This window comes from Mastacembelus armatus, chromosome 1 (assembly GCF_900324485.2).
Source record: "Mastacembelus armatus chromosome 1, fMasArm1.2, whole genome shotgun sequence".
NCBI lineage: Eukaryota > Metazoa > Chordata > Actinopteri > Synbranchiformes > Mastacembelidae > Mastacembelus > Mastacembelus armatus.
Genome location: NC_046633.1, coordinates 1,529,227 through 1,549,131, shown reverse-complemented (window position 1 = coordinate 1,549,131; position 19,905 = coordinate 1,529,227). Strand labels below are relative to the sequence as shown.

Below are 19,905 nucleotides of genomic sequence, written 5' to 3'. Positions count from 1 at the left end.
GCTGCTGCTCTTAAACTCATAGCTGCTCCTGTCATCAGTCTGTGGGACTTCAGAGACAATAAAACATGTCAGCAGGTAAATAAATGTACACAGGACGTATTTCAGTCATGTCCATAAACGACCCTACTCACATTAGAGAAGCAGGTTGTCTCTTAAGATGCCTCTCCTCTGTCTTTACAAAGCAGACGACAAATGACGCTGATGAGACTTCCTGCCTCTTCACACCATTAATATGCACAATGAGCCACAGGTCTGTAAAGACTGGAGTTAGAACAAAGTTGTTGATCTGCAAACTTTAAAATGTTAAACTTTATAGAGACACAGAGAGATGAGTTATGTGCTCTGTTAGTAACAACACTGGAACAAAAACATCATTTTATTAACAATTTATATAAGAAAAAGAGAAAAGTAAATAGTAAAGTAAAGTAAATGTAAATAAATGCTGCATTGACTCAGTATCACTGCAGAGGATGAGAAAACTCTCTGCATGGTTTGATAACACTGGGGGGAAGAGAGAAAATAAGTTTGGGTTGTTTCATTTGGGTGAACTGAGCCTTTAAAGCAGACAGTGGGGGCAGCACTCAGAGGGATGAAGCCTGAACCTGCAGCTCTGAAGCTTCACCACCAGAGGGCAGTGAATCATCAGAGACACTGAACCAGGACCATGAAACCACATTTCCCATCCACCACTGATTGTTGAGTCACATCTACATTTACTTTGGCTGCTTTATTCTCACATTTAATGACTGAAGCTCTTTGCACTTTAAGTTAAGGAGACCCTGGACATTTAATTCTTCAAACATCACAGCTGGAAACCATGTTCAGGAAGTGTCAATAGTTCACACTGATGACCAACATCTTTGATGAACTGCAATGACATCAGACTCTTCAAAACAAGTCGCCTCAGTTGAAGAAAGGAGTTAAAATAACGAAGCTTCACATTTATTCAGCCTCCATCTGTTCTGCTTCCATGAGCGACCCCAACAAATTGAAATGTACAGCATGAAGATGAACACACATGACAGTGAAAGCTGTCTCTTTCTATATTAGTCTCTGTAGTTAGTGAATAAAACTCTAGTGTGAACAATAAACCCACAAATGATTAGTTTGAGGCTGAAATGAAACCACTGTGCTCACTGTTGCCCTCTGCAGCAGTGAGAGGGAACTGAAATGATGATGGAGTTACTGACTGTTCCTTTGAATCAGACACTGCAAAACTTGCTGTGACACTGGGATTAATTCCAGTGTGTTCAATTATCCACTGGACATGGTTTGAAAGTTGATGCTTCCAGTGAGAAGTGAATGTTCTGAACAGACTTCATTGGCTTTTGCTGCCAGAACAGCTGTGATGTGACAAAGAACATTTGATTGGAGCTACTGCACCTACAAACAACAAATGATTATTTAGGTAAATAACAAAAAGAAGTGGACCCAGAATTGATCCCTGGGGAACTCCATTCATTACTATTAGAGATGTGGACCGGACACTATTTATCTGCACAGACTGAGTTCTGTTTGTCAGGTAGTTATTGAACCAGCCTAATGCTGTGGGGGGTTTACAGAGCATGGAACAGGTGGTCGTGTTGGGCTAAAGAATGCATATTTTTAGTTTTTAGGGGTTTAATGTTTTAATGGCCTGTGTTTTAAAGGGCATAACTGCCAACAATTTGTTTGCTGATAAAACGATAGAGGACACCTGAACAAACATGTGGGGTCTTTTCGAATATGAGTCCACCCTTTCTTGTCAAGCTATATAAACCTGAATTCTGCACAGAAGAGACAGAGAATTTTGTAGACTTTTCTCTGTGTGCGCACGTAATTAGGCAAGGCAAGGCAAGGCAAATTTATTTGTATAGCACCATTCATACACTACGCAATTCAAAGTGCTTTACAAGGCATATAATTACATTAAAAGCATTGAAAAGAGCATTTAAAAACAAAGATATTTAAAATAAAATAAATTTAAATAAAATAAAGTAAATTAAAATAAGATGTCAAAGCACATTAAGAAAACAAGGATGAACAATTATTTGAAGGCAGCAGTAAACAACAGTGTTTTCAGTTCCGATTTGAATGAGCTGACAGTTTGAGCAGACCTCAGGTGTTCAGGAAGTTTTTTCCACAAGTGAGGAGCATAGTAACTGAATGCTGCTTCACTTTGTTTGGTTCTGGTTCTGGGAACACACAGTAGACCTGTCCCAGATGACCTGAGGGGTCTGGAAACCTCATAGGGAACTAATACATCTTGAATATATTTTGGTCCACAACCATTTAGTGCTTTATAAACTAGCAATAAGATTTTAAAATCTATCCTGTGACTAACGGGAAGCCAGTGTAGTGATCTAAGAACTGGTGTGATATGGTCCAGTTTCCTGGTGTTTCTAAGGACTCTGGCAGCAGCATTCTGGATTAGCTGCAGCTGCCTGATTGACTTTTTGCTAAGACCTGTAAACAAGCCATTACAATAATCTAACCTACTGAAGATAAATGCATGATCAAGTTTTTCTGCATCTTGTTTAGACAGAAAACCTTTTATTCTTGCAATGTTTTTCAGGTGGTCATAGGAAGATTTAGTGATGGATTTTATGTGGTTGTTAAAATTCAGGTCTGAGTCAATGATTACACCAAGGTTTCTGGCTTGATTTGGAGCTTTCAATGACATGGAGTCAAGGTGAGCAATGACCTTTGACCTTTCAGTTTTGGGGCCAAAAACAATCACTTCTGTCTTGTCTGCATTGAGCTGGAGAGAATTCTGGCACATCCATTCTTTGACTTGATTAATACAGTCACATCATGAAATTAGAGGACAATTACCACGAGATGATACTGATATATAAAGTTGGGTGTCATCTGCATAGGTATGGTAGTCAATGTGGTATTCCATAATCAGAGCAAGGGGCAGCATGTAGATATTGAATAAGAGAGGACCAAGAATAGACCCTCGAGGAACCCCCACATTTAATTTTTGTTCGCTCAGACTCGTAATTACCAAGTGAGACAAAATAGTCTCTATCTTGTAAGTAAGATTTTAGCCAATTTAACACTGTGTCAGTAACTCCCACCCACGTTTCTAGTCTATCAAGAAGCTCATCATGATCAACTGTGTCAAATGCAGTACTGAGATCCAGTAGTACTAAAACAGAGGTTTTGGATTCATCATTATTCAAATGTAAATCATTTAACATTTTAATAAGTGCAGTCTCAGTGCTGTGGTGTGTGTGAAATCCAGACTGAAGTGCATTAAAAAGATTGTTTTGCACCATAAAACTGTGAAATTTTCCCAAAAATGGAAGATTTGATATTGGCCTGTAGTTAAAGTATGTACATGACCAGATGGAACAAGAGAAAATATAATTGTTTTTCCAATCAGGATTTAGAGCACATCATAGTACACAAACAGCACTGTTAAAAGTCACCAATGATCTTCTCTTAGCCTCAGACAATAGACTCGTTTCTATACTTTTCCTGCTAGACCTTAGTGCTGCATTTGACACGATTGACCACAGCATCTTATTAGAGAGACTGGAGCATGTGATTGGTATCAGAGGAAAAGCATTAAAATGGTTCCAATCCTATTTATCGGACAGATTCCACTTTGTTCGTGTCCACGATGAACCTCCCACACGCACAAAAGTTAGTTATGGAGTTCCACAAGGTTCTGTGCTAGGATCGATTCTGTTCACCTTGTAGATGCTTCCTTTAGGCAATGTTATTAGGAAGCACTCTATTAATTACCACTGCTATGCAGATGACCCTCGGCTGTATCTATCTGTCATGATCCGCAGTCTGGACTTCCTGTTTTGTTTTATTTTTGTGCATCATGACAGGAACTGGTTTGGTTGTTTTTAGTTGCTTGATCATTGATTGCTGATCTGTGTCACCTGCGGTCCGGGCTTAAGTAGCAGGGATCGTGGGGACACAGATCGCCGGATTGTTTGTCGCCGTACACCAGTGAGGATTCACGCTTCGGCTACTTTGACGTCTGGATTGATTCAGAGAAGTCTCCAGTTTTCGGCAAGTGACTTTTATTTCCTTTTCGGCGTCTGTTGTGGACGCTTCCCGAGGAAGTCGGTTAGCGTCCTGCACTACTGGGGTTCGGAGGAATCGCCAGTTTGTCCAGCGCCTTTTTGGTTTTTGTTGTGTTATCAAGAGGATACGGCTCGGAGGAGCTAGCCCTTGTACTCCGTACTGTTGTTACCATAACTCCCGTGTGGATTCACGCTACGGCAAGTAAGTGTTCTTTTGAGAGCTGTTTGCTTATGTAGCATGTAGGTGTCCATTGTACCTGTGACGTGATTGGTGGGTGGTGCTAGTTAGACTATAAAAGCTCAGGGGATGGTTTGCTCGCGAGAGTGCGACGCTGTGTGGGCGTAGCGGTAGTGCCATTTGGTAATTGGCCATCGTTTCTTGGTTAGAGCACGTTGTGCATCTCGGCGTTCCAGCTTGACTGGCGTCGTGAGTGTTGGGACTCTTCTCGGAGGGTAAGTCGGCTCATTGTTCCGCTGGGTGTTTCTGGCCTTATGTTTGGGCTGATCTAAAAAAAAAAAGAATTGTTTGTTTAGATCCTGTGTTGTGGTGAAGATTGTCCGCTGATCCCTGTGGGCGTTTCTCCTCCTTTGGCTGTCTGGAAGTGCTTTGTCTTTATTGGTAGGTAAAGTTTTATGGCGTGTATTCAGATTAGTTTTGCGCCAATGTACTGATGTTGGTGTTTCTTTTTCTTTATTTAGGTACCGGAGTTGAATGCAGCCCGGAGTGAAGGCTGCTATTTGGGAAGGGGGCCGTTGCTTTGCTTTGTCTCGTTTCCTCTGTAATTGTCCACAGAACCGGCTCATCGGACTCCGTTCTCACATTGTGAACGCCGTTGTCGGGGCTCTTTTTTTTCCCCTCCGCGGTGTTTTGGGGCGGGTGGGGCGTGAGAGTGCTCCGTTAAGGGAGTGCTGTTTCCACCCCGACGGAACAGGGGTTCGTTGATTGTTTGTTTTATGTTCATTTCGTAAATGTGATTTAAATGTTGGTTTGATTTTGTGATTTGAGTTTATTGTTGCTGTGTTTTGTCTTTACTTTTCTTTTTTTATTTGCATGGTTTGTGTTGTGTGCCCTATTGGCGCGGGTGTGTTTGATTATTAATCAGTTTTGTTGTTATTATGTTTGAGGTATTACTGGTTGTGGGTTATTTTATCATTAGTCCTATTTTATCTTAGAGGCCTATTGTGTTTTAGCTAATTGTATTAAAATAAAATTGGTTTTGTTTGGTAATTAGGGCATCACGTCTCTCTTTTGTGTTCGTCCCTAGCGCGGTTCCTCTTTTGATCTGTTCAAGAGTGTTTCTTTTTGGGTTCCTGGGGTTTTCCCCCGGGTGGCGTTGTTGATTTGTTTCATTTATAGGTTTATTAATTTTACCCTCACGCCACACTTAGATCGGAGGAATCAATTGCTTACGGCAAGTGACCTTTTCCTGTCGCTTCACGGTTATAGCTCGGATGAGCTAACTCTTGACTGTGATTACCACGAAGAGGAATAGACTCGACGTGGGGGACGCTTTCTCTATTGTGGATTACCTGTTGACTGTTGTCGTCATTATATAGGTACCTAATGTGCTCTCACTCCGGAGGAGGCTCGGGTGCGAACACTGTTTGCTTTGTTTTTGTGTCACTCCTTCATTAACCTGGTTTTCTCCTGTTTCCTGTTTTCTGAGTCTGGAGAGAGCCCGGCCTCTGGTAGGCCCCAGAGGGACCCATATACGTCAGATATTGCTCTGCGCATTTAATAAACTTTGGTGTAATCTGCTTCTGTGTCCTGGGCACTTGTGTTAGACGAGGTTGCGATCCATACAATTTGATACACAAATCATGACACTATCTATGAAAGCTGATAACACACACCAGTTATCTATTCAATTCAATTCAATTTTATTTGTATAGCGCCAAATCACAATACAAATCATCTCAAGGCACTTTACAAAAACTAAAACTAAGAACCCAACAATTCCCTTATGAGCAAGCACTTGGCGACAGTGGAGAGGAAAAAACTCCCTTTAATGGAAGAAAAAAAAAAAAACCTCCAGCAGAACCGGGCTCAGTTTGGGCGGCCATCTGCCTTGACTGGTTGGGGTGAGTGGATAGAGCAGAGAGAAAAGAACAGCAACAATAAACAACAAATAGACACTGCAAGTTGGTGGGGCCAGTAACTGCACATCAGCGATAAACAGCTCCAGGACCAGGGACACCTGCAGAAGGTACAGAGAGAGAGAGAGAGAGGGAGGGAGAGAGCACAAGGTTAGTAACATTCAATGGTGGAATATACATGAGGTGGGAGAGGGGGGGGGGGGGGGTAGGGTAGGGGAGCTCAGTGCACCGATGGTCCTCGGGCAGTCTAGGCCTATAGCAGCATAACTAACTAAGGGATGGTTCAGGGTTGCCTGAAGCCAGCCCTAACTATATGCTTTGTCAAAGAGGAAGGTTTTAAGTCTAGCCTTAAAAGTACAGAGAGTGTCTGCCTCCTGAACCCAGGCTGAGAGCTGGTTCCACAGGAGAGGAGCTTGATAGCTAAAGGCTCTGCCTCCCATTCTGCTTTTGAGAACTCTGGGAACCACAAGTAGGCCTGCACTCTGAGAGTGAAGTGGTCTATTGGGATAATATGGTACTATGAGGTCTTTAAGGTATGGGCCTAGACTTTAAGGTATGACTAGACTTCAAGCATGTCTAACTGACATAAAGGCCTGGATGATCAGTAATGTTCTACTTTTAAATTCAGAGAAAACAGAAGTTATTGTTTTGGGGCCTAAAAGCCTCAGAAATTGTTTTTAGATGGCATTAGTCTTGGCCTCCAGCACTACTGTGAAAAACCTTGGAGTTATTTTTGACCAGGACATGTCTTTTAACTCACACATAAAACAAATCCCTAGAATTGCCTTCTTTCACTTGCACAATATTGCCAAAAGTGGGAACATCCTGTCTAAAAATGATGCAGAAAAACTAGTCCATGCATTTCTTACCTCAAGGCTAGATTACTGTAACTCTTTACTATCTGCATGTCCCAGTATCTCCATAAAAAGCCTCCAGTTAATCCAGAATGCTGCAGCCAGAGTCCTGACAGAAACTAGAAAGAGAGATCATACTGTTTTTCTCCTATATTAGTTTCTCTTCATTGGCTCCCTGTAAAATACAGAATAGAATTTAAAACACTTCTTCTCACATACAAATCCCTTCTTGATCTAGCGCCATCATATCTTAAGGACCTCATTGTACCATATTATCCCAATAGAGCACTTCGCTCTCAGATTGAAGGTCTACTTGTGGTTCCCAGGGTTTCCAAAAGCAGAATAGGAGGCAGAGCCTTTAGCTATCAAGCTCCTCTCCTGTGGAACCAGCTCCCAGTCTGGGTTCAGGAGGCAGACACTCTGTAGACACTCTGGCTAGACTTAAAACCTTCCTTGTGACTGAGCTCCCCTATCACCCCCCCCCCCCCCCAGTTACTGGTCCCACCAACCTGCAGTGTCTATTTGTTTATTGTTGCTTTTCTTTTCTCTCTCCTCTATCCACTCACCCCAACCGGAGGGGTGCTGGAGGTTTTTTCTTCCATTAATGGGAGTTTTTCTTCTCCACTGTCACCAAGTGCTGCTCATAAGGGATTTGTTGGGTTTTTTTTTTTTTTTTTTGTAAAGTGCCTTGAGATGATTTTATTGTGATTTGGCGCTATACAAGTAAATTGAACTGAATTAAAATTGAATTGAATTTAAAGCAGACAGTGGGGGCAGCACTCAGAGGGATGAAGCCTGAACCTACAGCTCTGAAGCTTCAGCTTCACCACCAGAGGGCAGTGAAACATCAGACACTGAACCAGGACCATGAAACAACATTTCCCATCCACCACTGATTGTTGAGTCACATCTACATTTACTTTGGCTGCTTTATTCTCACATTTAATGACTAAAGAAAAAAGCTGATGAAAGTGGATGGTACATTGACTCAGTATCACTGCAGAGGAGTGAACCAAACATCAACATGTAACACACATCATCCACTGGACTGGTACCAGCTGCTTTGGACACACACTGATGAATGGAGTCAACTGCAGGAAAAAAGAAAGTAAGACACTCACCATTTAAAAATACTCACAATGTGAGAAAACTCTCTGCATGGTTTGATAACACTGGGGGGAAGAAAAAAGTGCAAATGTTATATGATTTTTCAAAGCTTTAGAGCAGTTCTTTAAAACTATTTAGTCTGAAAACATCCTAGGGCTTATTCCAGGCCAAAGGAGCAGCATGATGAAAGGCCTTCTTCCATAATTTTGTCCAAAATCTGGGAACAGAAAGTAAGTAGAAATCCTGTGATAGAAAACTGAAGCCATTTGTAGTTTTCTTTTTAATGTAAGCCTGAAGATAAGAAAGCAGATGACCCAAACATTGTTTATGTAAATAATGAGAAGAAGTGGACCCAGAATTGATCCCTATGGAACTCCATTCATTACTGTTAGAGATGTGGACCGGACACTTTTTACCAGCACAGACTGAGTTCTATTTATTTAAACCAGCCTACTGCATGCTCTGACAATCCTATGAATGGTAACTGTTGTGTCAGTACTGAATGATCTACTGTGTCAAAAGCTTTGGACAGATCTATAAACAGAGCTGCACAATGCTGTTTATTGTCCAGGGCATCACTGAGAACATTCAGAAATTTTAAAGCAGCTGTGATTGTACTTTGACCTTTCAAAAAACCGGACTGAGAATTATCCAAAATGTTTGTAGATAGATAATCTTTAAGTTGATAGCTTAGCAGTGACTCCAGTACTTTTGTCAAAACAGAAAGTTTGGAAATGGGCCTGTAGATGTTCATGTTGGTGGGGTCACCACCCTTCAATAGGGGCAAAACAAAAGCAGATTTCCAATGTAAAGGTATTGTATTTGTTGATGTTGATACAATCTTTGGCTTTTCTGTCATCCATTAAAAATCCATCATTTTGAGTTCACAGTAAGTTTGCACCTTTGCTTTTCTCCACATATTTGTTGTCCTGTCATATTTACATTTATAACATCTTCTCTCTGACAGAGAAAATATCAGTTTTCTACAAATTAAAGGACTCACATTTAAACCCATATCTCAAACACATATTATACATAACCATTATCTGAGGCCCACTCTGTTGTATATCATTTCAATATTAGTTTGTTTTGTCTGTCAATCAGAAAAATGAACCTGTTCCACAGCCTGGAAATACCAACCTTCCAAACACCCAGGAAGCACCTGACAGCACAATTATGAAAAGCGTTGCTCCTCCCATGAGTCCAAAACCAGCCACAAAACCAAGGACTCCACAAACACCTTCACTGATGTATTTCTTTATTTTGGTAGATGTAAAGAAAATCAAATCTTTAAAAGATTACATTTTGCCAATAAACCCCTCAAGTGTCCCGCCTGCAGACTCTGAGGCTGTTTTACCCCCACGGTGGTTTGAGACCACCCAGTTTTAAACTCTTTTATTCTAACACCTGCCTCAGTAACACTGTCAAAGGTCAGGACTCCCCCCAGCACTGCACTCTAACTAAATCAATGCTCAAATATCTGTATTTACACAACCAGTCTATTTGTATGACCGTACATGAGGCTCTAACCAGACTGGACTTCACACCAGGTCTTCCTGCTCCTATGAGTCGTCTGTCTGAGCTGCAGCGACGGGCGTCAAGGCTGAGATGTTCTGATAAACAGGCTCAGAGTCAAACTGATGGAGAGAGAGGAAAAGATGGAGCCTCATTCATGAACCTGAACACGTATTTAACATTTCAATCAAAATGATGAGCTGAGATTGTGTAAAGGACAAAGACATTACTGGTTCCTACTCAGCTCATGTGACTGGAAATTGAAATTCACTTCATGACCTCAGATCAATAAGAAAATGTGTCCCAGTGCATTTACAGACTGATTTCTTTGAACCATATTGTTGTGGACATGTTGTCAATAGAGCCTGTCACCTCTGTCATCTCTACAGGTTCCTTCAGTTCAGCTTTGAAACACAAAGTTTTCTTCTTCCTGGATTGAATCCAACAACAACAAATGTGAAAGTGAACAAACTGGAATTCATGACTTTAAGACTAAAGGACGTCTGAAGAAGGAAATAAAAGAGCAGTGATGGAACTGATGGATTTTTGGTTTTACCTCATCCAGAGAATCAAGACAAGCAGAGGAATCAGCATCAGGACCACCAGAGTCAACCAGATGATATTCATGATTCTTAGTGACTGACCTGGAACTGGACCCCAACAGACAGGAGATCTACATCAGAGTGATCAATCACTTGTCAACTGATACTGTCTGTTTATCAGGTCATCCTTTTGCAACATGATGGAGGTTCCTCCCTCAACATAGATATAGAAAAACAGTCTGGAAATCCTCAGACTTATTTTCATTCACGTGAAGGTTTGGGGTTTTTTCTTTGTTGCTGAGTTCTGGTGCAGGTGTGTGAGAATGTGTCAGTCTGCTTAACTCACCTACAGTCAGATATAAGGTGGTGTTATGACGTCCTCTTGTGTTCTGGGCTTCACAGTAATATTTCCCACTCTGTTCAGGTCTGATATCAGTGATGGTGAAGATCTGTCCTGAAGCTTTTGGTGACTCTTCATTCTCCTTGTACCAGGTGTAATTAGCTGCTGGGTTAGCATCACTGCTACAGGTCAGAGTCACTGAACTGCCCTCCACTATCTCAGCAGAGGGACTCACTGACACTGACAGAAGCTTTGGAGCATCTGGAGGAAAATAGAGACAAGTCTTCAATATTTGTCTGAGAGTCTGTTTTTCAGAAATAGCCAAAGTAGAGATTTTGCAACCACAAGTCAAGAGTGACACCAAAGGAGGAGCAGAAAGAAAACATCTATATTACACAACACACATGAAAAACAACATGACAAATGAATCAAACTCTGCACACACATATGATATTACAAGAGTAGACAATATACAGTAGCAACATTTAAGACTAATGACCTGTGTTATCAACTTCATCATCAGAACTGAAGTGATTTCTAATACTCACACTGGACGTCTATGGACACACTTGAAGAGTTTGACTGTCCAAGCTGATTCTCAGACCTGCAGTAATATGTTCCTCTGTCCTCAGAGCTGATGGAGGTGAACTGATAAGTCCCTTCTGGTCCATGAATCAGTGTTTGGTTCTCCTTGTACCAGGTGTAATTAGCTGCTGGGTTAGCATCACTGCTACAGGTCAGAGTCACTGGACTGCCCTCCACTATCTCAGCAGAGGGACTCACTGACACTGACAGAAGCTTTGGACCATCTGGAGCAGATCAAATCAATAAGAAAACATGAGGACTGATTCCTTTAGTGCAATAACTGACCAAATATACAAACTCAACACAAAATGTTTAGTGGCAGCTTCACTGCAGATCCACTCATATTGAAAAGTGTTGCTGTCATGTTAGTCAGGTTCCACATACAGAGACAGAAACTCACACACTGGAGGAGAAGGACAAGCCTCGTGTTCTTTTAAAGCACATGAGATGTTGTCTCCAGGACCAAACCGGCCTTTATAAGAGGCTGATTCAACATCTGGGACTTTCTGTCCATTTTGAAACCAAACGTATGTGAGACCACCAGCTGGACTGTCACTGCTGAGACACTTCAGCTCTGCCTCAGTATAAGACTGGAGGACTGTTACTCTGGTCACCTGCACCTGCAGAGCTGCTGGACATGTGACAAGGAACCAACAGTGTCACTGGTTAACAGTAAAAACACACAGGTATAAATAATCAGTTAGTGAAAATGATGAATTACACAATGAATGATTGTGTTGATCAGCACCTGTGACAGTCAGAGTTGTACCAGGTAAACTACTCCTCCATTCAAAGCCTGGTGTTTTGAATGTGAAGTGATACTGGGCTGAATCTGTCTCTCTCAGGTCAGTGATTCTCAGAGTGGAGCGTCCTGTCTCTGGGTCAAGGACCTGAACACGACCTGCAAACTGGGAGTCTTCACTAAGGTCCTCAGGCTGTGAGAGATTCTGCCAACGACCACTACGTTCAGGACTGAACCAGAATTTAGACTGAATGTCTTTATCATGACTGTTGTAAGTACAAGAAATGTCCACTGATGATCCTTTGAATGCACAGATGCTTCTGTCAGTGTAAGTCACTCTGTTGCAGCTTTGACCATTGGCACCTGAGAAATAAAGACAATATCACTGTGAACACCTTTATTATATGTTTCTGTGTTTGTGTTGGAAAGAGGGCGTTCATATCAAACACATTATTAAAAGTACAAGACACAATCTGCTTCTTGTATTTTTAATGCAAAGCAGGAAATTAGAGCAAACTCACTCTCCAGGTATTAGCATGTCTGTGCTAACTTTCTAATATTTTCTCTGTCTCATAATGTGATAAACATCTGACCAGTCATTTGTCTTTTACCATCATCATCCATCTGATACTGTTCATGTGCTGAAGCAACATTTCTGTAATAAAAATATAAACTATGGGAAAGACTTTGTGGACTCAGGAGGTTCTGACATATAAACCTGAGAGTCAGGAGACAGTGATGGACGACTGAGCGCATGAAGAACAGAGTTAAGGACATGCAGCAAGTCTCCAGTTCTCATGGCCCATCAGTGATAAGATTTTATCCCAGTAAAGTTTAACTCACATGTAAAGTACAGGACAGTGAGTTATAGGCTCCACCATGTGGTGATATGTTGGTGGAAGACTGTGGAGTAAACTCACACACTGGAGGAGAGGGGAAATCCTCACGTCCTTTCAGAGCACAGGAGTAGCTGTCTGTAATATGAAAGATTCCTGAATGATCTGATGTTTCTATAGGAATCATCTTTCCATTCAGGTACCAGATGTAGGAAACATGTTCAGGTAGAAAACAACTGCTGCGACACTTCACGTATGACCATGAAAGAGATCTCTTCACTACCACCTGTAGATCTGGATCTTTGAAGAAAAAAGAGACATATTTGTTGAGTATTAAATACAAGGATCACAGGTACAGACACAAGTTCAAATAACTGATAAGGTTCATATTTAGTTTTTAAAATGCATCAGTGACAAACTGTGGAGCATGTGTGACTTAGTCTCTGACAAACATTTAAAGGACTGAGTGCTCAGAACCATGAAGTCTCTATCAGTTGTACATAACAGCTCCATGTCACATTCACTACTGTTCTGTGTTCACATATATAACATCAGTGTGTGTTGATCAGCACCTGTGACAGTCAGAGTTGTACCAGGTAAACTACTCCTCCATTCAAAGCCTGGTGTTTTGAATGTGAAGTGATACTGGGCTGAATCTGTCTCTCTCAGGTCAGTGATTCTCAGAGTGGAGCGTCCTGTCTCTGGGTCAAGGACCTGAACACGACCTGCAAACTGGGAGTCTTCACTAAGGTCCTCAGGCTGTGAGGGACTCTGCCAACGACCACTACGTTCAGGACTGAACCAGAATTTAGACCTAATGTCTTTATCATGACTGTTGTAAGTACAAGAAATGTCCACTGATGATCCTTTGAATGCACAGATGCTTCTGTCAGTGTAAGTCACTCTGTTGCAGTTTTGACCTTTGACACCTGAAAGATAAACCATTTTTAAACAGAACTGTTCCACTGACATCTTCCACTGCAGTAATACAGACCAGTCTGTCTGTTGTTGAGTCACTGAGAACAGAACTGCTCCTGTAATGTTCAAGGCAACACACTATTAATATAAACAGAGTAAACATGGTCATTCACTTTATAACATGCAGACATGGACAGTGCAGTTGGTTCAATGTGCCACCAGGTGGTGATATGTTGGTGGAAGACTGAAGTCAACTCACACACTGGAGGAGAGGGGGAATCCTCACGTCCTTTCAGAGCACAGGAGTAGCTGTCTGCACCATCAATGTTCCCTGAATAATTTGGTGGTTCCCCATGAACCTTCTGTCCATTCTTGTACCAAATGTATGAAGGACCATCAGGTAGACCACAACTGCTGTGACACCGCAGCTCATTTGTGTCACTGACCTGCACCTGCAAAGCTGGATTTGTGACGACAGAACAGAAAAATAGTTTCTATTCAAACACGTGTGCAAATATCCAAAAACATTTACAGTATCTGTGCATGGATGTTCATTTTTGTCCCCTGGTGAAGAAAATCTATTCAGAGATACTTTGACTAATGACCCTGAGCTTTCAGTCACATCTAATGGTCTTCACTCAGCAAATGGAGCTGAAGGCTGACAGGAGCAGCCCACACAGTGACACCAGAACAAACCCAGTCTGGAGAAAGTTCAGTCACATCCTACACCAACAACCATCATTTAACTGAGACACAGTCGACTATACAGCATGACCACTTTTTAATCAAGTGACTGGAGGTTGAATCAGGAGTCATTAGTAGGAGACATGAACTGGAGCTCTGAGCTCAGATTTTCATCATCAAACATTGATACAGAATCATAAACTTCATCATTACAGGATATTTTCTTGATCTTGAAGATCTGGAACCAAAACATGAAAAAATGAAGCTGTTACCTTTGACAGACAAAGTGACTCCAGGTGAACCAGTGTAGCTTCCTCCTGGTTGGTTTGTGATGAACCTGAACTTGTACTGAGCTGAGTCTGTCTCTCTCAGGTCTCTGATTGTCAGAGTGCAGGTTTTATCTTCACACTGATACTGAACATGACCTGAATACTCTGAGGCTATTCTCAGATCCACTGGTTCATAATCACTGACTTTAGCAAACCACAATGTTTCTTCAACCACAGTAACACGTCCTTCTATCTTGGATGGGTATCTGTAGGTGCAGCGTATGTTCACTGTTGATCCTTTTATGGCACAGATGTCAGTAGCAGTGTAAGTCACTCCCCAGCCATCCTGAGCCTGCACCACTGTAACACAGAGCACATCAGCAAACATCATCAAATTAGTAACTTCAGTTAATCAGACAAATTGTATCATAGCACCAATATGATCTGGGGGAAAAGTAACTTGTACAAGGTTCAAAATCCTTCATTATCTGTAGTTAATCATCAGGCCTCAATAGAACCACAGCTGATGTAGAATATAGACATTTATCAGGTGATCAGATGTAGGAAGGGTTTCATTCAGGGACTGGGAGACTGGTCGGGGTTGAGGCAAAGCTGAATGGAGCAAAGTACAGAGACATCCTCAATGAAAACCTGTTCTTCAGCTCTCAGGACCTCAGACTGGGCTGAAGGTTCACCTTCCAACATGACAACGACCCTCAGCACACAGCCAAGACAACACAGGAAGAGGCTTAGGGACAACTCTGTGAATGTCCCAGAGTGGCCCAGCCAGAGCCCTGACTTGAACCCTGTCCAACATCTCTGGAGAGACCTGAAAATGGTTGTTCACCTACGGTCCCCATCCAACCTGACTGAGCTTCAGAGGATTTGCAAAGAAGAATGGCAGGAAAACCCCCAGTCCAGGTGTGCAAAGGTTGTTGGCTCATACCCAAAAAGACTGGAGGCTGCTATTGCTGCTAAAGCTGCTTCAACTAAGTCCTGAGTAAAGGGTCTGAATACTTATGGAAATGTGATATTACAGTTTTTCCTTTTGAATTTAATTTCCAAACATATTGATGTTGTCATTAAGTGGTACTGAGTGTAGAGTCATGAGATAAAATGATTTGAAACTATTGTAGCATCAGGCTGCAACATCAAATTTAAAAAAGGGAAGGACGTCTGAAGACTTTCTGAATGTACTGTACACCAACCTGACACATGACACTAGAGTCCTGGAGGGGGGACCAGGGTTCAAACAGAGTCCAGGACTGTACAGGGTAAACAGAGTCCCAAGTGGCAGGAACAACATCCACAGAATAATGAACGGCTGAGGTACCAAAGGACGACACAAGGAGGCAGGACAGAGCAGCAGGGTCACTCTGGACTAACAAGAGGAAGTGTTGGCTCAGTAACATCCAGTCAATGCAAAGGAAGATGTTCACATGCTCTGTAGTTAATCTCTATGTGCACTGAGGGGACATCACACACTCTGCAAGTGCAGTGAAGAATTAAGAAAGCAGTGGCTCTGTGAACTTAAATGCCGCTTTACTGACCAGGACAACAGGAAAAAAGATCATTAGAGAGTCTGAGCTGTTTTTGTTTCCTCATTGTTCACTCTGGTGTCACACTGATGCTGAGCTCACTGTCAAAACCACAGACAAATGAAGAAACATGAGCAGAGAGAACATATTCACACATATTCTGGTGTGAAACCAGTTTCCATGGTCAAAGTGCAACTTGACTGAGTTAAAAGCAGCCACAGACAGAAATGACTGGTCAACAACAGGCTTCAGAGCTGCTGCAACGCCCAAGTTTTGTTCCTTTATGAGGAAATGTTCAAGAGAAAGTCACTATTCATCTAAGAATCACATGTTTTTCATCCATAATATTCCAACTGTTGTTACTGGTACAAAGCAATTCAGTTTCCAATGAAACGTAAAACTGATCTGAGGACATCAGCCCTGTAACATGAATCAACATGTCATCAAAAAAGCCCCAACAGAAACAGAAGAGAGTGTTTAGTGTTGTAGGGTTTGAAATGTTTGCATCATACTGCATCAGTCCAGACATCAAACCTAGAAAAGTGCTGATCGGTCATGTTCATTCATTGATTTCCTACTTCAGGCTGCTTTGACTAAGTGCTGTATAATAAATGTGTTACTAATCAAACTGAGCAGTATTGAACATAGAAAAGGCTGCAGCTCTCAGTCTGTCAGCAGCAAAAAGTCTGCTCCACTTTCAACTGGACATTTACACCAAATGTCCATCAAACCAATGAGTACAGGGTTTCAGAAAGCTTTGTCTTTCACAAACCTCTCATCCACTTATTTCCACATACAGTCCAACAAACTCAGCTTCATTGCAACTTTACAAATCCCACATTTCCCCACATTCCTGTCACTTCTTGCAGCCAATGTCAATGTAGATCTACAGTACCTGACACAGAGAGAAGGAAGACGACAAATCCACTGGCTGCTGCTGTTAAACTCATAGCTGCTCCTGTCATCAGTCTGTGGGACTTCAGAGACAATAAAACATGTCAGCAGGTAAATAAATGTACACAGGACGTATTTCAGTCATGTCCATAAACGACTCTACTCACATTAGAGAAGCAGGTTGTCTCTAAAGATGCCTCTCCTCTGTCTTTACAAAGCAGACGACAAATGACGCTGATGAGACTTCCTTCCTCTTCACATCATTAATATGCACAATGAGCCACAGGTCAGTAAAGACTGAAGTTAGAACAAAGTTGTGTTGGTCTGCAAACTTTAAAATGTTAATAAACTTTATAGAGACACAGAGAGATGAGTTATGTGCTCTGTTAGTAACAAAACTGGAACAAAAACATGATTTTTTAATAGGTTAAATAAGAAAAACAGAAAAATCTAATGTAAATAAATGGTGCATTGACTCAGTATCACTGCAGAGGATGAGAAACTCTCTGCATGGTTTGATAACTGGGGGGAAGAGAGAAAATCAGTTTGGTTTGTTTCATTTGGGTGAACTGAGCCTTTAAAGCAGACAGTGGGGGCAGCACTCAGAGGGATGAAGCCTGAACCTGCAGCTCTGAAGCTTCACCACCAGAGGGCAGTGAAACATCAGAGACACTGAACCAGGACCATGAAACAACATTTCCCATCCACCACTGATTGTTGAGTCACATCTACATTTACTTTGGCTGCTTTATTCTCACATTTAATGACTGAAGCTCTTTGCACTTTAAGTTAAGGAGACCCTGGACATTTAATTCTTCAAACATCACAGCTGGAGACCATGTTCAGGAAGTGTCAATAGTTCACACTGGTGACCAACATCTTTGATGAACTGCAATGACATCAGACTCTTCAAAACAAGTTGCCTCAGTTGAACAAAGGTGTTAAAATAACGAAGCTTCACATTTATTCAACCTCCATCTGTTCTGCTTCCATGAGCCACCCCAACAAATTGAAATGTACAGCATAAAGATGAACACACATGACAGTGAAAGCTGTCTCTTTCTATATTAGTCTCTGTAGTTAGTGAATAAAACTCTAGTGTGAACAATAAACCCACAAATGATTAGTTTGAGGCTGAAATGAAACCACTGTGCTCACTGTCGCCCTCTGCAGCAGTGAGAGGGAACTGAAATGATGTTGGCGTTACTGACTGTTCCTTTGAATCAGACACTGCAAAACTTGCTGTGACACTGGGATTAATTCCAGTATGTTCAATTATCCACTGGACATGGTTTGAAAGTTGATGTGAGAAGTGAATGTTCTGAACAGACTTCACTGGCTTTTTCTGCCAGAACAGCTGTGATGTGACAGGGAACATTTGAATGGAGCTACTGCACCTACAAATAACAAATGATTAGTTATGTAAATAACAAAAAGAAGTGGACCCAGAATTGATCCCTGTGGAACCTCGTTCATTAATGTTAGAGATGTGGACTGGACACCATTTACCTGCGCAGACAGTTCTTTTTATTGAACCAGCCTACTGCATGATCTGACAATTCTATGTTTAGTGACTGTTGTGTCATTACTTAATGATTTACAGTGCAGATTTACATACTGGGCTGAGTCTCTCTCTCTCAGGCTGTGAGGGACTCTGCCAACGACCACTACGTTCAGGACTGAACCAGAATTTAGACTGAATGTCTTTTTAATAAATGTTGTAAGTACAAGAAATGTCCACTGATGATCCTTTGACTGCACAGATGCTTCTGTCAGTGTAAGTTACAGCAACAGAAAAGAGGAGGAGAGGACGGTGTCACTCTGGTGTCAGAGTTCAAAGGTCAGCTCACCTGTGGTGTTTTAGGTCAAAGGCAGAAGGAAGCGATGAAAATGTTATGTTAGTAATTACAGAACTTTACTGAGGGTTTCAGTAGGTGGCTTAAAATACTTCTCTATTAGCTTGTGTTTACAAAGTATAGAGAAATTAACATTCACCTGGAAGAAAACCTGAAGGCTCATAGTGAGACAATCACTGTTCAGCCTATGTACAACATGGTGTAGTGGCGCTACTCTGTGGTCAAAATGAGTATTACAAAAATACTTAAGACCATTTCTTATGGTATAAACAATAGAGAAAAAAACATTACAGACTTAGAAAACTGTATTTTACTTTTTATTATTTGCCTCTATGATGCAGTATATACAGCGTGTCTCAACGTTTTTAGAGCCGCCTTGCACTAAAGGTTCAGTTCACAAACACCAAAACCCTTTTGGTCTTTGAAATACAGGTGGGCAAAAACCCAAAATATCTACACAACCAGATGGAACAAGAGAAAATATCATTGTTTTTTCAATCAGGATTTAGAGCACATCATAGTACACAAACAGCACTTTTAAAAGTCACCAATGATCTTCTCCTAGCCTCAGACAATAGACTCGTTTCTATACTTTTCCCGCTAGACCTTAGTGCTGCATTTGACACTATTGACCACAGCATCTTATTAGAGAGACTGGAGCATGTGATTGGTATCAGAGGAAAAGCATTAAAATGGTTCCAATCCTATTCATCGGACAGATTCCACTTTGTTCATGTACAGGATGAACCTCCCACACGCACAAAAGTTAGTTATGGAGTTCCACAAGGTTCTGTGCTAGGATCAATTCTGTTCACCTTGTAGATGCTTCCTTTAGGCAATGTTATTAGGAAGCACTCAATTAATTACCACTGCTATGCAGATGACACTCAGCTGTATCTATCTATGAAAGCTGATAACACACACCAGGTATCTAGACTTCAAGCATGTCTAACTGACATAAAGGTCTGGATGACCAGTAATGTTCTACTTTTAAATTCAGAGAAAACAGAAGTTGTTTTTGTGAAATTATGGGTACTACTAGATGGTATAGCCCTGTCCTCTAGCACTACTGTGAAAAACCTTTGAGTTATTTTTGACCA

The 19,905-nt window shown here is 41.5% G+C and overlaps 1 protein-coding gene across 2 annotated transcripts in view; it reads right to left on the bottom strand.

The window, feature by feature from the left end:
• Positions 1–17,284, bottom strand: part of LOC113128691 (hemicentin-1-like) — a 45,554-nt gene extending 28,270 nt beyond the window's left edge. The window contains exons 1-9 of one of the 2 annotated variants that reach the window (XM_026304190.1): positions 17,117–17,284; positions 16,951–17,032; positions 14,521–14,877; positions 13,824–14,024; positions 13,219–13,575; positions 12,731–12,946; positions 11,817–12,173; positions 11,469–11,699; positions 11,032–11,292 (exon numbers count right to left, since the gene is read on the bottom strand). In XM_026304190.1, coding sequence (XP_026159975.1) covers positions 11,032–11,292; positions 11,469–11,699; positions 11,817–12,173; positions 12,731–12,946; positions 13,219–13,575; positions 13,824–14,024; positions 14,521–14,877; positions 16,951–17,020 — 2,050 coding nt within the window. In that variant the 5' untranslated portion in view covers positions 17,021–17,032; positions 17,117–17,284. Of the gene's footprint in view, positions 1–11,031; positions 11,293–11,468; positions 11,700–11,816; positions 12,174–12,730; positions 12,947–13,218; positions 13,576–13,823; positions 14,025–14,520; positions 14,878–16,950 lie in introns of both variants that reach the window. The other variant, XM_026304191.1, reaches the window with a different exon arrangement.
• Between the last annotated feature and the right edge of the window lie 2,621 nt (positions 17,285–19,905).